Genomic DNA, 17,533 nt, shown 5'->3' on the forward strand with positions numbered 1-17,533 from the left:
CCGCGATTGCGATTAACCCGAGTAAACACCAATTACCCGTTAAGAAAACGACGTCGTTTTCATTTTGATAAATCTCAAATCGGGTTTACAAATCGTCATTGTTAAATCTCAAATTAGGGTTCGTGAGAAAAAAAAAGAGAAAAGGGGATTTGGGGATTTTGGGATTTCTGGGTTCTCGATTCTTAAATCTGGGTGTGAATTAGGGTTTCGAATAGGTTTTCGATTCAATTTCTCCATTTCTCGAGTTACAGTAGGGAGAAATGAAGAATTGGTGGGATGAAGGGTTGGTTTATCAAAGCGATCCAGATGACCCTGATTTCGATCATCCAGACAGTGCTCTCGATACCGACGGTGGAAGTGATAGCAGTGAAAGCGGAGTTGAGGGCGACTGTGAGAGTGACAGAGAGAATGAGTTAGGCTGCTGGATCGTCTCAACCACCAAAGGAGAAGAAGAATACTAAGAAGACCAAGAAGAGCCAAGGGACATCTACCTCTCAGCCTACAATGGAGCATCAAGAAACAACTCAGGGACCCGATACATTCACACTCACACAGAGAAGCAGTCAATGGGATCAATGGGAGCATTGGGAGTAGTTCTAGTTGTTGATTGGTTTAGATTGTTTGGATGTTGTCTTTGGAACAATCTTCATCCTCTTTTGTCTATTTTGGATGTTGTCTCTTTCGGAAGTTGATTCTCTTTAGGATGTTATTGTTTTGAATGATGATTGACTGATTCTTATGTAATCTTTAGGAGTCTTATCTTACCTATTCTTATGTTTCAATTTGTCAAAACAGATTCACATTACAAAACAAAGACAAAACAGATTCACATTACAAAACAAAAGACAAACATAGATTCACATTACAAAACAAAGACAAATATAGATTCACATTACAAAACAAAACACAAACAGAGACCAAACAGATTCACTACAAACTGACATAGATTCACTCTAAAACCTCAACACCTACACTCTTCCCCAAAGCCATACAATTGAGGTAACAATTACAGCAGCAATCCCTACAGTCTTCAAAGCTGACTTAGCCATAACATGTCCTAGCTCCTCCACATTCTCCTTCATGGTCAAGAGTTCACCCTCAATCTTCTTAATCAGCTCTTCCTCCATCTGCTTAATGTTTTTGTTCTAGAGCTTCATATTAGCCATCACGTTCACTCTCAGAGCACTAAGATTCTCTGCAACTCTCTTACACTTCTGATTTACCATGTTAATTTCGTCCAAGAGAGCTTCATCAACCCATTTGAACAAGTGCTCTTCATTTTCTCTCTACAAAACAGAATTTCTAACCCATTTACTCTTTTCGATCAATTAAAAATTTAAAAAAATCGAAATGTGTACCTTCATTGCTATCGCGCACCGGTAGAATCTCCGGTATGGATTTTCTTTTGTTTTCGATGTGAAAGTGGTGATCTCTTCTCCACACCAGCATTTGGAGGGGACACCAGGAGGAGAGGCACGAAAACCTGAACTGGAAGCAGATGAGTAGTAGCTCATGGTGCTCAATTTCTTAAAATTTCAGAAGCTCTGAAGTGGAATGTAAAACCCTAAAACGCCCAAATCGATTTTGTAAAAGAAGAAGAATGAAAACGACGTCGTTTTTTGCTTGGGTTTTGATGAGTTAAACCAGTGGAAAACGACATCGTTTTCTTAACGGGTAATGGGTGTTTAGTCGGGTAAATCACAGTCGCGGTACAGTAAACGCAGATTTGTGGTTAATACCGGTTTAATGACCGGTTCAATTAGAGGCGTATTTTTAAGGATGAATCCGAAAGTACATGTTGAAATTGTGAGAATCATCTAAGTTAATGGTGGAATTGTCAGGAGCCAAAAGGTTTGGAGGGAAAACAGAGAATGCAACTAGTTTATGGCTATAAAATCAGCCAACCCTTTATTAGTTCAACAAAGTTGTTACTAGTATATTATATTCTAAGTTTTGTGACTTTTTGTTTTGTCCATAGATATTTTACAAAAAAAAAAAAAAAAGATTATGGAATCATAGTAAAAAAAAGATTATAAAGTTATTAAAATCTATTTAAAGCAAATCTAGTTGCTCTATATAACAATTACATAATTATGTGTATGACAACAAAAGAAGAAGACATAATTATGTTTCATATTTGCTGATATTTTCGTAAATATTGCGTGGTTTTTATTATCTAAACCCAAAAATTTGTGATATTGTGTAAAATAATACTCCCTCCGTTTTAGTTTAGTTGTCGTTTTAGGATTTAAATTTTGTTTCATAATAGTTGTCGTTTTAAGTTTTCAATGCAAATGTTTGGTGAAAATTCCAGTTTTAATGTTTTGGCCAATGAAATTTTTTATAAAATATGGGAAATTGTTAAAAATGCCCCTTTTGGTGTGCCCCTTTTCAAAAATGCCCCTTTTAGATGTCCATTTTCAAAAATACCCCTTTTTAAATCTGAAATTTTTATAAAGTTTTATTAGGTTTATAAGGTACTTATGGATTGTAACTACTACTTGAAGACTCGATCCAAGTATTTATAAGGTTTTATAAGGTGTTTTTAAAGGTTTTACAAGTTATTTTAAAGGATTTTTAAGGTTTTTCAAAAGTTTTACAAGATATTTTAAAGGTATTTAAAATGCATTTATAAGGTATTTATAAAGTATTTATAAGATTTTAGATACATAGAAATGTAGTTTGTGTATGTTTTAATAATGTTACATACATATTTGGGTAAATCTTATATTTTTAAGAGCATTTTTTATAAAGTGTTAAAGAAAAAACATTTTTGAAAAGTGGCATTGAAAAAAAGGCATTTTTGCAAAACCTCCTAAAATATATTAATAAAGGGTAAAACAGAAAATTAAATGTTTTTTTTAATTTGTGTGAAAAAATCTTAAACGACAACTAAAACGAAACGGATGGAGTATGTTGTAAAGTTAAATAACATGATATTAAGATATTTTCTAAAATCCGTGGAATCTAAAACTAATTTCGAATATCATGAGCGATAAAACCACGCTGTATTTATGAAATTGCGAACTTAGTCATTTACGAAAAGTCGAAAATGCTGCAACTATCATTTCTGCGAATTTGGTTTTATGTCTTTTTAGCAAATAAACCCGTAAAAGAACTGTGTTCATATGCATTTTTATCATTTTACACTTTAAAATATTCGTCTCTAGTTACAAATTTATGGTCTTCGCCGACTAAAGATTCGTTTTGGTCTTCTAGTCTATCATTTTTTTTTTCCGGTTCGCATTGACTCGGAATATCCAAATATGAACACCCTTCTTTTTGTTTTCCACTAGTTTAATAATCTTCATTTTAGTAGTATGAACTAAACTCTAATTAACTAACAAATATTTCAGTTTACTTTTATAAACAATCAAAACCCGAGTAGAGAGGAGTAATATGAGTTTGTCAAGACTAAACTCAGAACAACGCACATGGAAATTCACAGATTGAAAACCCGAAACTTGTTTTCTCAGTCGCTCCAGTTGTCTTTATCTTCGGCTACTTCATCCTGCACCTGCAAATAGACAAATCTTGATCAATGGGACATCCACAAGAAGACTCGTGTAACCTCTAATATATGAGAATTTGAAGTAGTGATAGAATTTAGCTCAACCATTTCGTCTTCCACCGATCCGCCTGGTGACCACACAAGTATTTGTCTATCAGCGCCACTTGTATATAGTTCCTATGAGCAAGTATAAAAAGTAACTCGGATTTAGAGGTGTGTTTTGAAGCAAACTTACAAAGTCAAATGACTCGCGAGACTCGGAAGGTTCTAAGGATTGAGTTATACCTGATCACTGGAATTAAAGCAGCAAGTGTTCACGCTTTCGTAGTGTCCACGAAGCATCAGTGTTGTTCTACCCGACCACATGCCAAAAGTCTTATATACAGTTGCAGCACAATTCATTAAATAATGCAAGTAATTGAATGAAAATAGTTTCTGATGCAATAGTAAGTTGGTGACTACCTTCACAGTCTTCATGCACGGAACAAATACAAGAGCTGGATCATCGCTTGTATCTAATTGAATCGCTTTGTTTGTCTGGATGCGTCCAGTTTCAAAGTTCACCAGGGTATTGCGTCCAGATTCAATATCCCACAATCTTATTCTTGAATCCGACCCTGAAACATAATATGCAAATATAATAATAATTAGACTCTTAACTGCTGTATCGCCACTGATGTGTACGGTAGTAATCAGTTCTTGCAACCACAAATTGACATAGTTCACTCGATGCTAAAACCCCTAAGACATCACTTCCACTTCGTAGTGGGTCATTACCAGCCGAAGATCATACTCTTGTTATGAAGTTACAGTTCCTATTACCCTAGTAGTGCCTCATATAACATATTAAGAACCCAAATGCAGCACAAAAGCAAGCTATAATCATGAACTCAAATTCAGGCATAAAACAGTTGGCACAATCCACACTTGCAGGTTCATTCCAAAAGTTGTTCAGACAAAGGAAAACATAACAACTAATAAATAGGCTAATGGGGAAAAAGAAAAAACATCCGGAACAATACTTGCTTCAACTGGCAAACAGAGGATCAGAGCCATGGATCCATCCAGCTAAGGAAACATGGGTCATGAACTAGAACTTAGTAACTTCCAAAACCCACGTACATGTGCCTCCTGATCTCATAAGTTGAAAATACTACTTTTAGGATCCCAAGGACTTCTGATTTTCTATGCTAATCATGCTAATCTCACTAGAGAGGCATGTAAAATATTAACCAGCAGATGCTGCTTATACCAGTTTGTGACAGAGTTCAAATAAATAACAAAGAAATTAGCCATGACAATAAGAACTTACCAGCACTAAGAAGATACATCCCATCGTTAGTTGCCTTTAAGCCAGTAACAACACCATAATGAGCCGTAGCACGATCTAGAGTAGATAACATTCCAGGGTGAATTCTCTTCTGTCGAGACTTTTCCGTTGAAGCTTTAGCGCTAGATGATCCCTTTACACTTTGGCTGCCAGTGTGTTTACTTTGCAGTGTTTTCAACCTATTTTGGCCCCCCAAAGAAGATTTTGCAGCTGAATAAAACTGTACAAGTAGATAATAAAATTACTAAACGGAATCCCCTCTTAATAAAACAGATATTGATAATCCAGCTTTCTGTCAAATGTAGGCTTGTAGACATGCAGGGTTAACTGAATATAAATAATGGTCCTAAATTTAAAAGGCGTGCCAGTTACACTAAATTACACTCTTACACAGATGCGTCTAAACAATATAAGAAGAGATACCAGTTTAAATTTACAGACTTCAGGGAATTTAAACAGAAAAAAAAAAACAATAAGTAATTCATAACCTGTCTTTTCAAGAAATTTAAAGCAGTAAAAGAAAGTACCAAGTTTCAGGAACAAACCTTACTGCTAACCGCTGTTCGCTTAAGAATTGGTGGTCGGATCCCAAGTTGTGTTTGTGATTGATCTAGCACACGGAAACATCCAGCACGTCTGATGTCCCAGAAACGTATTGCACCATCACACCCCCCAGTATACAGAACCCATTCACTGGAAGTAGACCATTCCACTGACATAACGCCATCTGGCATATCATCACAACAAGACAAGTTTTTAGCCTGTGTTTTTGCATTTTAACTAAGGAATTTTGGCATTGTGGAAAAAAATGAGTAAAGTAGCTTATTGTTCCAGTAGTCATCAATTGATTCTATACAAAAAACTGATATACTTTCTTTTCCAAAGAAAGAAAAATAACATACCACGGTGACCCGATAATGTGTGAGAGAATGCCCCAGAAGCTATATCACAGAGGCGAACCTGGACATCTTCAGTTCCAGCAGCAATTAACGTGTGAGACATTGCCATAGAAGACATGGCGGTTCTATAAACCTTTCCAGGCATTTTAAAATCCACAACCGCCTAAAACATATGAAAAGACAAAATTAGAGAGACTAGGGAAAGAGATATGCGCCTTGAAAATACGAAAAAAAACGGAAGTGATATACTATCTTAGTTAAAACTTAGTACCTGGGCAGTATTGGTATCCCAGACTTTTAAGTAATGATCATAAGAACCTGTAACGAACAGCCCAGTGTCAATGGGATACCATATGGCAGAGGATATGGCAAATTTATGTCCATTATCATGTTGCTTGTCGACAGTAAATATACACTTGTGCTTGGCAATAAGACCACTTGCCTCGTAATCAGTGGCCCGCTGAACATCAAATACAGCAGCTGAACCATCTGCTGCTCCAGAGAGAAGATACCTCCCCTCCGTCAAATCAACCTGATGACACAGGTTAATACATAAAGTAAGCAACACAACCAGCTGATCAATTCACATATGAAGAAACACCAGCTACCCAAATATGACTACTCTATGAGTAGCAAACGAGATTCATTCCCTGATCTTAATCATACCCTAAAGTAGGAAATATTTTAGTGATTTCTCAGCAAGACTTTGAATATTCCCAAGAAACCATCACATGAAGAAGTCAGGGATAAGGAACCTGAAGGGAGTTAACGGAGCCACGATGAGGAGAAACAAAATCTTTTCGATTAGAGAGTTGGAGAGACAAAATCCGGCCGGATTTGAATCGATTGGCGAAGGAATTGGAACGAATTCGACCGGTTTCTCTGTCTTTGATAGCCTTCCACATTCTCCTAGCATCTCGTCTTCTGATTCTCCTGGAAAATTACCAGACGTATGTATACTCGAGCTCGAATCTCCGGTGTCCAGCTCCAAAGCCCTAAGAAAAGTTTTTTGATTTTCTCTTGCAAAGTTTTTTTTCTCTCTCTGTTAGAAAACCAAGGTCGCGATAACCAAAGGCAATCGAAAAGAACAAAACCAAAACACCTCAAAGAACTTGATTTCGGTATTAACAGATAAACCGTCGGTTCAATTCATATCCTCTTTTGGAGTATTTAATTTTCCGGTAAACAACGAAATAAATTCACATCCTCTTCAGTACTATTTAAATCTTACTCATAATTTTCTTCATTGTCTCAGAAAGAATCTGAGGATTTGGCAGTTACATGATTTATAGTACACAGTTTCATCGTTATCATTAGTTAAGAATCTGTCTCCACCCTACCATTCTCAGATTCTTCTTTATTATGGGCGGTTCAAATTTTTTTTTATTTTTAGTTAGGAAAAAAAACTATAACCTCAATTTCAAAACTTTAGATGATACCGAAAAATCTATATGAAATAGTATACATTAGATGCTAAAAACTCATATGAGAGTTAATGGTTTTTTGAAATAGTTTTTGTCGTAACATCAAAATATTTTAAACTTGAGTTTGATTAAGTTTTTGTTGTTGCTGTGTTAAAGAATTTTGATGAAGTTCGAACAAAAAACTCTTAACAAATCATGAATTTAATTAGCAACGACTAATGTATGTGTTTTATGTTTCATGCTAGAATTTATATTCTTTAGCAATGTGAAATTGTTTGTTAAGTCTCGTTGAGACGAAGCCAAAAATTTATATTCTTTCTGCTTTTTTATTTGATGTTTTAGAAGAAAAGTTTATTTTAAATTAAATAATATTTTTAATGTTCAATGCAAAATTAATTAGGTTTTTTTTTTTTTATTATTTTGACGATTTATATTCTGCAATTTTTTTACTATTAGTTGAATCATATTTAGGTAAATGATAAATAATGTTTTAATTTATAAAAAAATAAAAATAAATGACTCCTTAATCGTTGTGGAGAAAACTTTAAAATTTAAACATCAAATTAAAAAAAAAAAATTGACACGTCATTAGTGATCACCAAAACGACAAATGCAAATATTTATTCTCGTTTCAGGAGAAAAATATTAAAATCAAAACAAAGTTGACATCTCAACAAAGAAGGTAGTAGTCACATGATTGAAACATACATTTGTCAGCTAACACCATTCCAATTGCCAGAGACAATCATTTGGCACCTTAATTAATCGTTACTATTTATTTATAAGAGCTTAAATATGTTTTTAATATGTTTTACAGACCTAGCGAAGCTTAATCATTAAGTGGATTGTCTTACGGACTCATACCTATTGCCATTGTGTCGACTTTTAGATCCGACCCGGTTGTCGGCAAAAAAACATAAAAGTTCTGACCCGGCCGGTTCTATATAGTTGGTATGCTACATATAATGTCTATTGGAGTAACGTTTACAGCATTTTTAACCCATTATCAAACCTTTTGTTTTATGGTCATCAACTCTCTTGATATAATAATCAAGACCAGGGTGGACAAAAGGTCATTTTTAGTTCAGTTTCGGTTAAATTTTACAACTCATATCAATATACAACTTTCGGTTTTAGTTTAGTTCGGTTGAAAACCACAAAATTGATTGGTTTTTCAGTTTGCATAAATAATGTATTTCATATGCATAAACATATATAAAATCGGTCCAATACCAAAAAAAAACTAGATAATACAACTCGAGAGAATGATTGGGAATACAACTCTGGTGGCTGTGATTGGTCCACGGTCTTAATTCTTAAACTTCAATTTTTTTTCAAACTTACTTTAAAGGCTTTCCGAATACTCACTCACAACCAATTCCCTTTTGCATGGACTTTTTCTGATTGTATGACTTCTTTTTTTTTTTTTTTAAGATATTCGGTGCTCTTATAAGTTCGAATATCAAAATATTTGAATACTTTCATAAATTTTGATAATTAATGGCTCATCACATCATATCAGTTTTTACATCATGTCAAATTTTGATAAATAGTGTGTGTATGTATATGTCATATTTGATCAAAATTGAACTAAAATTAGTGACCAATCCTCCCCACTCTCCTTAGACCATCTCCAATGTATTTCCCTATTTTTAGCTCTATTTCTATAATACAGATAAGTTTTCTCTATTTTTACTCCAATGTGTTCCTCTATTTTTTCCTCTAAAAAGTTTAACTCTATTTATAGAGGAAAAAATAGAGATTCTCTATTCTCACCTCTATATATAGAGAAAAAAATAGAGATCTCTATTTTAGAGGTGAGAATAGAGGTGGGTTGGAGCAAATTTGCCTCTAAAATAGAGTTTAGAGGCAAATATAGAGGTGGGTTGGAGATGCTCTTAGTCACGATGACATACTATTTTGGTTTTCGAAACGTATTCAAGACTCGAGAGAACAAACTCTTATTTTGTCACTTTGAAGGTTGTTTAATCATGTTAATGAGGTAGAATACTGCTCCTTGGAAAATGGTCGAATGAACATTTTACCGGATATTTTAATGAGCATCACATGACTAGACTTAGGCCTGGGCATTCGGATTTCAAATCGGATTCGGATCGGATATATTCGGATTCGGATAATTTGAGTATGAGAGTTTATTATCCGTTCGGATTTTATGATTTTTCGGTTCGGTTTCGGTTCGGATATATTCGGATTCGGATAATTTGGGTAGGAGAATTTATTATCCGTTCGGATTTTATGAGTCATCGGTTCGGTTTCGGTTCGGATAGGTGTCGGATTCGGATCGGTTTTTGGGAAAAAAAAACTTAAAAATAGTTCAATGTTAATAAAAATTGGTTTAATCTTACTAAAATTTGGTTAAATTTTGCAAAAATATGTATAATTTTAACAAATATAACTAAAAATTTTCCGAAATCTAGGATATTTAGGATATTTTTGTTATTTGCTATAAAATTACAACTAAATATAACTAATATTTTTGGATATATAATTTTTATTTCCGGTTTTCGGATATCCTTTCGGTTTTCGGTTCGGATCGGGTTCGGTTTGGGTAATTCTGATAGGAGAATTCATTATCTGTTCGGATTTTGTGACTATTTGGTTCGGATTCGGTTCCGGATTTTTCGGATCGGTTTTGGATCGGTTTTCGGATTTTGGGTTTTATGCCCAAGCCTAACTAGACTTATCATGAGAACATATTAAAATTTCTGACATAACAAATTTTTAAAAAAATAAAAGCAAAAGATAACATATTAATGATATCATCCAATATTATGTGTACAGTATTAGCTACGATATAAATCTTAGAATTTTGTTTCAATTTCGGTTTTTACCTACATGAATTTTATATGCTAGATATATTATTTTCACACTAATAAATATCCAAAAAACTTACATCAATATTTGGTTTTAAAAAGGGATTAATAAAGTCTTAAGTATGCTCATAGTAATAACCAGTTTTTAATTACATAACTAGTGTTGACAAATAAACAAATTAGTTAGAAATGCCGCCATTATTAGACCAATGATAAAAGAGATAAGATCCATAATTGCGTAATAGTGAATCTTGACCTTATTAATTGAAGTCAGTTCGTTTATAATTTACGTGAAACATAAATAATAACTGGACGAAAATTTAAGTCACCTGAACAAAATGTACCATTAAAAAGGTACTCCAACTTTGCTATAGTTTTAGAAGAGCCCCAAACTTTAAAAATATACAAAAATCCCACTTGTTTGAAAATGAAACAAATTCAAAATTTTAATATAAAAAAATGCTCCAAATCCGGAAGCATAGATACGTAATGACTTCATCACCCACCAAAAAATGGTCATCTTTCTATTCAAACCAAAAAATAAAATTAATCATCTTACTATATAATAATAACAAAATAGCAAAATTTGTATAAATATTGTTGAAATTAACATTAAATTTTTGGGTAGTCAAATTTTAACAATTGTAATCATTATAACTGATCATGATGTTTCATATAATTTAACCCTGACTATAGAAACAATTTGGGATCTTAACATTACACCAAAAAAAAAAAAAAACAATTTGGGTTAATGAAAGACATTAAGTAGGTGATGTACGATTTAGGAAAATGACTAAGTTTGGGACTTGAATGGTAAATGTCGTAAAAAAAAAAAAAAGAGTTATCAGAATGAGCTCTTTCGTCTGCATCCAAAGGCTCTGCCTTTAATCAGAGCTTCGGTCACGGTTTCCTGAAATAATTACGATCACATAAACACAAACAAAAGCCCCAAAAAGCTCGAGAAAAGAGAACAACTATAGAGAGAGAAAAAAGCGAGATTAGTTTAGCAGCTTTGTTGCGGTTCAAAGAAGCAAATCTGACAGTTCGCAGTGACCAGAGAAGGCGCAAGGAATCGAAGATTTGGTGCTTCTTTCAGAGGAAGCAAAGTAAATGCTGCTATACCAATTTTAAACATTTTCTTCACTTGAGGAGAGAGAGAGAGAGAGAGGGAAATTGGGAATGGAATCGATCTCATTTGGGTCTCTGCTCTTTTGATCTGTACGGGGGAGTTAAGCTTCTTACTTGTTCTCAAGTTTCGGCCTTTGAGGACCTGGGTTTGATCCTTGAGGCCGAGATCTTTCTTTTTTCTGAAGAAGCTTCTTGTTAATTTTGGTAAGTTTCAAGCTTTTTGCAAATGGGTTGGATTTGTCTAGCTCCAATTGCAGTTAGAGCAAGTAATAGAAGGATTGGAGTTAGGGTTTTTATTCTAGAACAGTTTTACTCTGTTACTGGATTTGTTGTTGAATTGTGAAAAAATTAGGGTCTTTAGGTCATGCTTCTGGGTTTGTGTGTTGAGATTTGACTTTCGGTCTTCAATTATCCCTTAGGAAAATGACTATTGCTTCTTTTCAGGTGGTTTAGTTTATAAGACCGTTGAGCTTCAGAGATATATGTTTGGATTCATATGTGATCGCATAAGACGCTCCTATTGGCCAGAAGTGATTTGTGATCTACCGGGATAGTTTTTTGTTGAGTCTTCAGTAGTTAGGACAGTAGAGATGCCTCCTTTCCCGGCATTGAGATGCTCTCCTGGGAGGGAACTTCCTGGGAAGAAACACAGACGAGGACACAGCATTGAATATGGGATACTATTCAGAGATAAAGACGACGATCTTGCCTTGTTTAGTGAGATGCAAGACAAAGAAAGAGATAGTTTCTTGCTTCAGTCATCTGATGATCTTGAAGATGTATTTTGTAAGTGTTTTTTTTACTGGCTGTGTTGTTTAGTGAGATGATTGGACTTAGAGAGATAGTTTCTTGCTTCAGTCATCTGACTGTCACATGATCCTTCTTAACCTTTTTCCTTCTATTTTGGACATTTATCTTCAGCTACAAAATTGAAGCACTTTTCGGAGTTTACCATTCCTGTTCAAGGAGAGAGTAGCAGATTACTGACTGCAGAGGGAGATAAGAATGACTATGATTGGTACCTTTCATATTTAACTTGGATTCTTTCTGGTTCATTGTTACAACTAATCCGTATAATTATCTTTAAGCCCAATCGAGATTGAATTGAAATTGGATATCTTCCTTACTTTTAGTAATACTCAAAGACGTTTGCTTCCCCAGCTTCTGATTCCATAAACATCTTGTTGGGATTACTGTAACTTTTTTTGTCAACAACTGTAGTAATCTGTGTTTTGCTCTTTTGGATGCCTATATTTTTCCTGTTGTTTCCACTCGTGGTCTCACAAATCTTAATGGATTACCAATGAAAGGTTGCTGACGCCTCCAGACACACCACTTTTTCCTTCATTGGATGACCAACCGCCAGCAGCTAGTGTTGTGAGAAGAGGGAGACCACAGAGTCAGATTTCGTTATCTAGATCTTCCACGGTATCCATCTATACTAAATTGAATGTTATTCTATCTATAACACTGTTGATCTTGAATCAGATCTTGTTGCACTTTCTAATTTACTATGTGTATGTGTAGATGGAGAAGAGCCGCCGTAGTAGTAAGGGCAGTGCAAGCCCAAATCGCTTAAGCACATCGCCTCGAGCTGACAATATGCAGCAGATAAGGGGAAGGCCATCTTCAGCACGCCATCCTAGTCCAGCGTCTGGTCGACGATCAGGTACCCCAGTTAGGAGGATTTCTCCTACTCCAGGGAAACCCTCAGGACCTGTATCAAGATCTCCGACCCCAACTTCGCGAAGGATGAGCACTGGGTCAACTACCATGGCATCGCCAGCTGTCAGGGGAACTTCTCCCGTCAGTTCTAGTCGAGGCAACTCTCCTTCACCCAAAATAAAAGTGTGGCAGTCAAACATTCCTGGTTTCTCCTTGGATGCGCCACCAAATCTCCGAACTTCTTTGGGTGATCGACCAGCATCCTATGTAAGAGGTTCCTCGCCAGCATCCAGAAATGGTAGGGATGCAGTCTCTACACGCAGCAGAAAATCTGTTTCTCCAAGCGCTTCCAGAAGTGTCAGTTCATCTCACAGTCATGAGCGTGATCGGTTTAGTTCTCATAGTAAAGGCTCTGTAGCATCATCTGGAGATGATGATCTTCATTCTTTACAGTCTATTCCTGTAGGTGGCTCAGAACGTGCAGTTTCAAAAAGAGCTAGCCTTTCTCCAAATAGTAGAACTTCTAGATCTTCGAAATTACTGTCACCTGGTTCAGCACCGAGAAGGCCGTTTGAGTCTGCTCTTCGTCAAATGGTACATATTAAGCGGCATACCACTTCTTCTTTTTTTGTCCACGATTCTTGGACTTTTCATTATCTTCTAGAAGTACATGTTTTACTCAGCTTGCATCAACATGTTTGCACCCGTGGCTTAGTTTCTAACATATAACCTGCAGTCTATGAGAACACATCAGAGAACATTGTTGTCAGTCTGTCATATCTACCACAAAAATAGATTGTCTCTAAGTTCCCATTTGTTTTCTGTTACATTCCTTAAATTCCAAAGTCTCTCCTGCATACATTCAATAGAAATTCTGGTAATTACCCCTTTTTGATTCTGCAGAGATATGTCTAACTTTATTTATGATCTACATCTATCATGCAGGATCATCCTAAAAGCCATCATAGCATGTTTAGGCCTCTTGCTTCCAGCCTTCCTAGTACAGGCATTTATTCTGGGAAAGGTAGTTCGTCTTACCATCACATTATGTTAAGACATTCTACGGCAACAGTGGGGAGCAATTCAAGTTCTGGCCAAGTTACAGGATTCATGCCAGATGATAAAGGAAATGATCCAGTCCCTGTATTCCAATCTGTAGTTGAAAATTTGGCTTATCCTGATAAACATGGAGAAAGTACTGCCTTTAACATGGTAAATTTATCAAATGAAAGTAGTAGACATGAGAGTCATGAGAGTTCTTTCAGTGATCAGCTTGGGGATATGGATCAAGGTTATGTTGTTGAATGCGAGTCTAGCGTGAATGAGGAGGTCAATCACCATGTTTTTTATGTTGAAAACAGTTCGACTCATGGTAGTCTTCATGTAGGCAATGAATTTTTAGAAGGTGTCGTTCTTGAAACTACGGAGGTTTGTGGTAGATGTGGTTCTCACTATCGTGCCACTGAAGAACCTAGAAGCGAGATTAATATTTGTCCAGAGTGCAGGGAGGAACACAGTTTCGTAGAAACAGAATCCCCTGGAACAATGAGAGCTCTTGATGACAATTCCCCAAAGCAGTCTCAGGAAATTTTCGATGAAAACAGGTCATATTTTGAAAACATTCCTGTGATAGATGTGCTAGATTCGCTGCCTGTTGTTATGGTTGAGGAAGAGATCATGGAGACACGAGAAAAGATTGAGCAGTGTGATGATTCCTACGAGCAAGAACAATATCATCTGCACGAGAGATCTATTTCCAGGGCTTTGGAAGAGCAAAATGTGGATACGCTCTGTTACCAGGATGGAACTCAGTCTTCCACTGGCTGTGGTCCTTTGAGTATAGGCACAAAAGATACTCAAACTCAGCTTTCTGATAAGCATTATGATGTGAAGATTGGTTCTTCAGGGCGTGGAGACGTTCCTTTGCTTATAAAGAGATCGGTCAGTATGAAGTCACCTGTTATTCAAGCTAATAACTCCAGTTGTTTCACCAGATCATATGAGGGCTTTTCTTATTCAAGGGATAGAAGTATTAGTCTTAGAAGCTCCACGGAAACTGCTTCTGCATCTTCATCTTGGGATTATGGTTCTTCTATAAGAAAGGGAATCCATATACGACAACGAAGCGGGAGTACACTTGACTTGGAGACTCATAGGTATGATACCAACTCCAAGTCTCTGAGCTCCATGTCATCTTCATCTGGCATGTCAAGCCACGCTTTGCAGGCTCTAAATGTCATGCCAGAGGACAGTTTTGAAGTGTGTGCTGCCCAAATGGCATGTACACACGATGAAACTCACCAAGAATTTCACACTGAACTTCAAGATTCGGAGTATAAAGAAACCAATGTGATGAGTGCTGATTTCAGTGAAGTTGGTATTTCCGCCTATGTAGTTGGTAATCCTGCAGAGCATAATCAGGTGGTAATTGACAATGGATTTTGTGAAAATGGAGATGATGTAGCCAATACTGTGATAAGCAAGGGGGAGATTAGAGAATCACCAGCACATGTAAGGAGCATGTCGGATTTTGGAGCATCACCTATCACTGATGACTGCCCTTTAAATGACCACTCTAGGCTACAAGAAAATGATGGTAACGAAACTCCTAACGGTTTATCCACCACGACAGCCTCAGAAATAGAACCTGAGAGTTGTGAACCCGAAACACCTGGTTTAGGGGTTCATGATGAAATTGCAGAGTCAGAGTGCAACCTAAATGCAGTGGATAACTGCTCAGAAAAGAGTATGGTGCATGCTTCTGTGGATCACCACAACTCATTGGCTCCTGTAAATGAAATTTTAGGTATTCACTCGCTTTCTCATCTGATACTGGCATCTCACTGTGCTTTTACTGTTGTTGTTTTTCTTTTTCTTACAACCTTGTGAAGTTTAGACATGGTTTCTTGCTCTCTGCAGATGAGTCCACTGTACTTGTGGAGTGTCCCGGTGGAAAAGAGCCGAGGAGCCTCACGCTTGAAGAAGCCACTGATACAATACTTTTCTGCAGCTCCATTGTTCATGATTTAGTTTACCAGGCTGCAACAATAGCAATGGATAAAGCAAAGGATGTGCCAGTGGAAGAAGAAATGTTACATCCAACGGTGACAGTACTTGGAAAGTCAAATGCAAACAGAAATAGTTATGGACTTGGCGGCGGAACAAAGGCGAAGAAAAAGAGTTCCAAATCTGCAAAAGCAAGTCGAAAGCAAACAGAAACAGAGGAGAAAACAGAAGTGGAAATAGAGAATGATGAAAATGCAGGTGAAGCAGTGATGATACGTAACGTTGGAGTTCCTCCTAGTAAAGGAGAGAACTTGAAACCTCCTCCTAAGCTGGAATCCAAATGCAATTGCTCAATAATGTGATATGACCCACTCTTTGATCATTTTTTTTTTGTATTACTAGTAAATTTTTATGTTGTTTGTTCATAAAGTTTGTGCTTGTTCATTTTTTGTTGTTGTGTTTTGGGTTTTCTTTGTTTTTTTTTTTTTTTTTTATTAATATTAAGATTTAGCGTATTTACGTTTGTTGCAGCTAATTTGTGAGGATATTATACACGATTTGGGTTGCCGTTTAGTGGCATGAATTGTAAAGTTATTGTTTTGATTTGATTATTACTCATCTTTTTATGTGTACCAACAAACCATTCTGTACTCAGTTTGATTTTTCACCAAAAAAAAAATCAAAAATCAAAAGTTCCAAATATAGAGAAATCCAATCAGTGGCTTGCCACTCTGATATCTTCAGCTGCAAAAGCAAGAAAAATTACGTATCACTGATTAAATGATCATAAACAAAACAAAAATGATGCTGTGTGTTAATAATAATAATAATAATCTTACCACGTAAAACCGGTTTCTATCATGATTGAAAGCATCATCTGACGGCCAATCAGGCAATGGACCTTGGAAGACACCATCTGACACTGCGCTACCATGAAAGTGAGGTATGAAGTGCTCCTTGGTGGTCTCCGCCGCCCGCCGCTATGCAACATTATTAATTCAGCAAGTGAGATTTGATTTTATACTCTTGACTTGTATTAAAACATTGAACAACGCACCACAATAGCGACTGCCATATTCTCGTTCATCAACTCGAACCTGACAGGTTTTCTCCAATGGTGGATCGTGTGCAAGAAGAGTAATGTAGTACGAACCCAAGAGTAAAACCTTGTCTTCGGTTTGTTAAAAGTTTTGTTCAATTATTACAATTGACTCATTTATTCATTTTTTTTTTTTCACTAAAGATTATGTATATTAAAGATCCACAGAATACACAGCCCACAGGCCCAGTACATCACATCTTGTAAAAGGAAGGATAATCTAATCTCTAATACAATACACGTTCTTAAAACAACGACACGTGGAATCAACGTGTTGCAAGAGAAATGATGAAACATTCCTTCATCCTTTGCCGACAAGAGCTCCGATCCGGTGAACGCAATCGACGCCGGTATAACAGCGAACATCGATTTTAGTTGTTACTCACCAGAGACTGCTAAGACAGGGAGAGAGGATACAAAAACAGAGACTTCAATCCCATCCGTATGCCAAATCATCAAACAAGAAATCCGGCGAATATCGGGTAAAAAGGATAGAAAATCTGATTGATCCTCAAAATTTGATCATCGAAGCACCAATTACATGTAGAACGGCTACAGGCAATCCAAATATGCTGGAACAAAACTTCCTTTCATTACTTTGGCGATCCTGCAAATCGAGTTTTCTAGAGATACAAGC

The 17,533-nt window shown here is 36.2% G+C and overlaps 2 protein-coding genes, 1 long non-coding RNA gene and 1 pseudogene across 3 annotated transcripts; 1 reads left to right on the plus strand and 3 right to left on the minus strand.

The window, feature by feature from the left end:
* Positions 1-877: 877 nt before the first annotated feature.
* Positions 878-3,134, minus strand: LOC110225321 (annotated as a pseudogene).
* A 123-nt stretch (positions 3,135-3,257) lies between these two features.
* On the minus strand, positions 3,258-6,822 carry LOC9329552 (DNA excision repair protein ERCC-8). The gene is made up of 9 exons (XM_002893445.2): positions 6,496-6,822; positions 6,012-6,272; positions 5,744-5,903; positions 5,387-5,568; positions 4,824-5,061; positions 3,974-4,128; positions 3,797-3,886; positions 3,617-3,688; positions 3,258-3,517 (listed from the first exon to the last, which is right to left on the minus strand). The coding sequence occupies exons 1-9, from the start codon at positions 6,643-6,645 to the stop codon at positions 3,473-3,475; spliced, it is 1,353 nt and encodes a 450-aa protein (XP_002893491.1). The 5' UTR covers positions 6,646-6,822; the 3' UTR covers positions 3,258-3,472.
* A 4,016-nt stretch (positions 6,823-10,838) lies between these two features.
* LOC110224542 lies at positions 10,839-16,411 on the plus strand. Its single transcript, XM_021010715.1, has 7 exons — positions 10,839-11,330; positions 11,571-11,912; positions 12,048-12,144; positions 12,437-12,554; positions 12,654-13,385; positions 13,737-15,597; positions 15,711-16,411. Exons 2-7 carry the CDS (start codon positions 11,717-11,719, stop codon positions 16,157-16,159), a joined length of 3,453 nt encoding a protein of 1,150 aa, XP_020866374.1. The 5' UTR covers positions 10,839-11,330; positions 11,571-11,716; the 3' UTR covers positions 16,160-16,411.
* Positions 16,289-16,971, minus strand: LOC110224543. Its single transcript, XR_002329025.1, has 2 exons — positions 16,637-16,971; positions 16,289-16,541 (listed from the first exon to the last, which is right to left on the minus strand). It is a non-coding gene; the product is annotated as an uncharacterized LOC110224543 (long non-coding RNA).
* Between the last annotated feature and the right edge of the window lie 562 nt (positions 16,972-17,533).

The sequence above is a fragment of the Arabidopsis lyrata genome, assembly GCF_000004255.2.
Source record: "Arabidopsis lyrata subsp. lyrata unplaced genomic scaffold ARALYscaffold_1, whole genome shotgun sequence".
In the NCBI taxonomy this organism is placed as follows: Eukaryota; Viridiplantae; Streptophyta; class Magnoliopsida; order Brassicales; family Brassicaceae; genus Arabidopsis; species Arabidopsis lyrata.

What these genes read in the sequence shown, in the direction of transcription:
- LOC9329552 (XM_002893445.2), bottom strand. Translation starts at nt 6,645, where the DNA reads ATGTGGAAGGCTATCAAAGACAGAGAAACCGGTCGAATTCGTTCCAAT. An exon ending in GGGATACCAATACTGCCCAG is followed by an intron (nt 5,904 to 6,011) that starts GTACTAAGTTTT and finishes CATATGTTTTAG; the next exon opens with GCGGTTGTGGATTTTAAAAT. An exon ending in CACATTATCGGGTCACCGTG is followed by an intron (nt 5,569 to 5,743) that starts GTATGTTATTTT and finishes ATGATATGCCAG; the next exon opens with ATGGCGTTATGTCAGTGGAA.
- LOC110224542 (XM_021010715.1), top strand. Translation starts at nt 11,717, where the DNA reads ATGCCTCCTTTCCCGGCATTGAGATGCTCTCCTGGGAGGGAACTTCCT. An exon ending in TGATCTTGAAGATGTATTTT is followed by an intron (nt 11,913 to 12,047) that starts GTAAGTGTTTTT and finishes ATTTATCTTCAG; the next exon opens with CTACAAAATTGAAGCACTTT. An exon ending in GATAAGAATGACTATGATTG is followed by an intron (nt 12,145 to 12,436) that starts GTACCTTTCATA and finishes TACCAATGAAAG; the next exon opens with GTTGCTGACGCCTCCAGACA.